General features: G+C 41.9%; 1 protein-coding gene across 1 annotated transcript in view; it reads left to right on the top strand.

The window, feature by feature from the left end:
* ACACA (acetyl-CoA carboxylase alpha) overlaps positions 1-958 on the top strand; it is a 113,150-nt gene that overhangs the window by 36,814 nt on the left and 75,378 nt on the right. Inside the window, exons 26-27 of the mRNA XM_035343442.1 lie at positions 3-50; positions 778-867. Of these exons, the coding sequence (XP_035199333.1) occupies positions 3-50; positions 778-867 (138 nt within the window). The remainder of the gene's footprint in view (positions 1-2; positions 51-777; positions 868-958) is intronic.

Below are 958 nucleotides of genomic sequence, written 5' to 3'. Positions count from 1 at the left end.
TGTCCGCTATTGACATGTATGGACACCAGTTCTGCATTGAGAACCTGCAGGTATCTGCCACACGCTTCCTGTTTCCCTGCTTCCTCCTCAGGGAGCTTACTGTTTCTGCAGTAAAGTCTCACCTGTAGTCCCCAGGTCCTTGTGGCTTTGCATTCTGTCAGTCTGGTTTCTAGCTTCCCCCTCATTTTTGTTTCCATTGTGACCCTAAATCCCATGAAGAGGATCAGACTCTGGCTACCAGAGCTCTCCGTGGTCTGACCTGCCATGCCACGGCATTCGTGGGTTATGAAGCTTTCCTCTGAAGAGTTACCAAACTCTTCTGCTCTCCCACATTTACACTGCTCAATGCTCGTGCTGGTTTCCAGAAGCTGTTTTGTTTCAGGTTGTTAGTCAAGAGTTTGGGAGAGCTGGGGTCACAAATCGTGTTTTACTCTGGGTAACCGAAGACTTAATTGTGATGTATATTGAAATGATGAATTTCAGTACAGCCAGTGAATAGGCTGACTTAAAGTAGTGGGGCCACGTGAAGTAGCTTCTGTTGTAATAAACAGGCAGAGAGCTTGGGCAGCGGGCTGCTGGGCTTTATGCTGCACCTATCCAGTATTTCATGTTAAAAGGTCCTAATCCTTGCTGAGCAACAGGAAAAACAAGGAAACCACAACTACCCAGGCTTCATCTTTTTTGTTTGTTTTTGCTTTTCCTTTTTGCTTTTTAGCCTGATCCTATTTGCAAGATGGGGAGTTGTCTTTTAACACTGCTTTATGTAATCTCTTCTAGAAACTCATTTTGTCAGAAACATCCATCTTTGATGTGCTACCCAACTTTTTCTACCACAGTAACCAGGTGGTAAGAATGGCAGCTTTAGAGGTGAGTGTTTTTCCACTGAAAAAATAAATGTTTAAAATTTCCTGTATTTTATTTTATTTTATTTTATTTTATTTTATTTTATTTTATTTTA

The sequence above is a fragment of the Oxyura jamaicensis genome, chromosome 19 (assembly GCF_011077185.1).
Source record: "Oxyura jamaicensis isolate SHBP4307 breed ruddy duck chromosome 19, BPBGC_Ojam_1.0, whole genome shotgun sequence".
Classification (NCBI taxonomy): domain Eukaryota; kingdom Metazoa; phylum Chordata; class Aves; order Anseriformes; family Anatidae; genus Oxyura; species Oxyura jamaicensis.
This window is presented reverse-complemented; position numbering and strand designations above follow the sequence as displayed.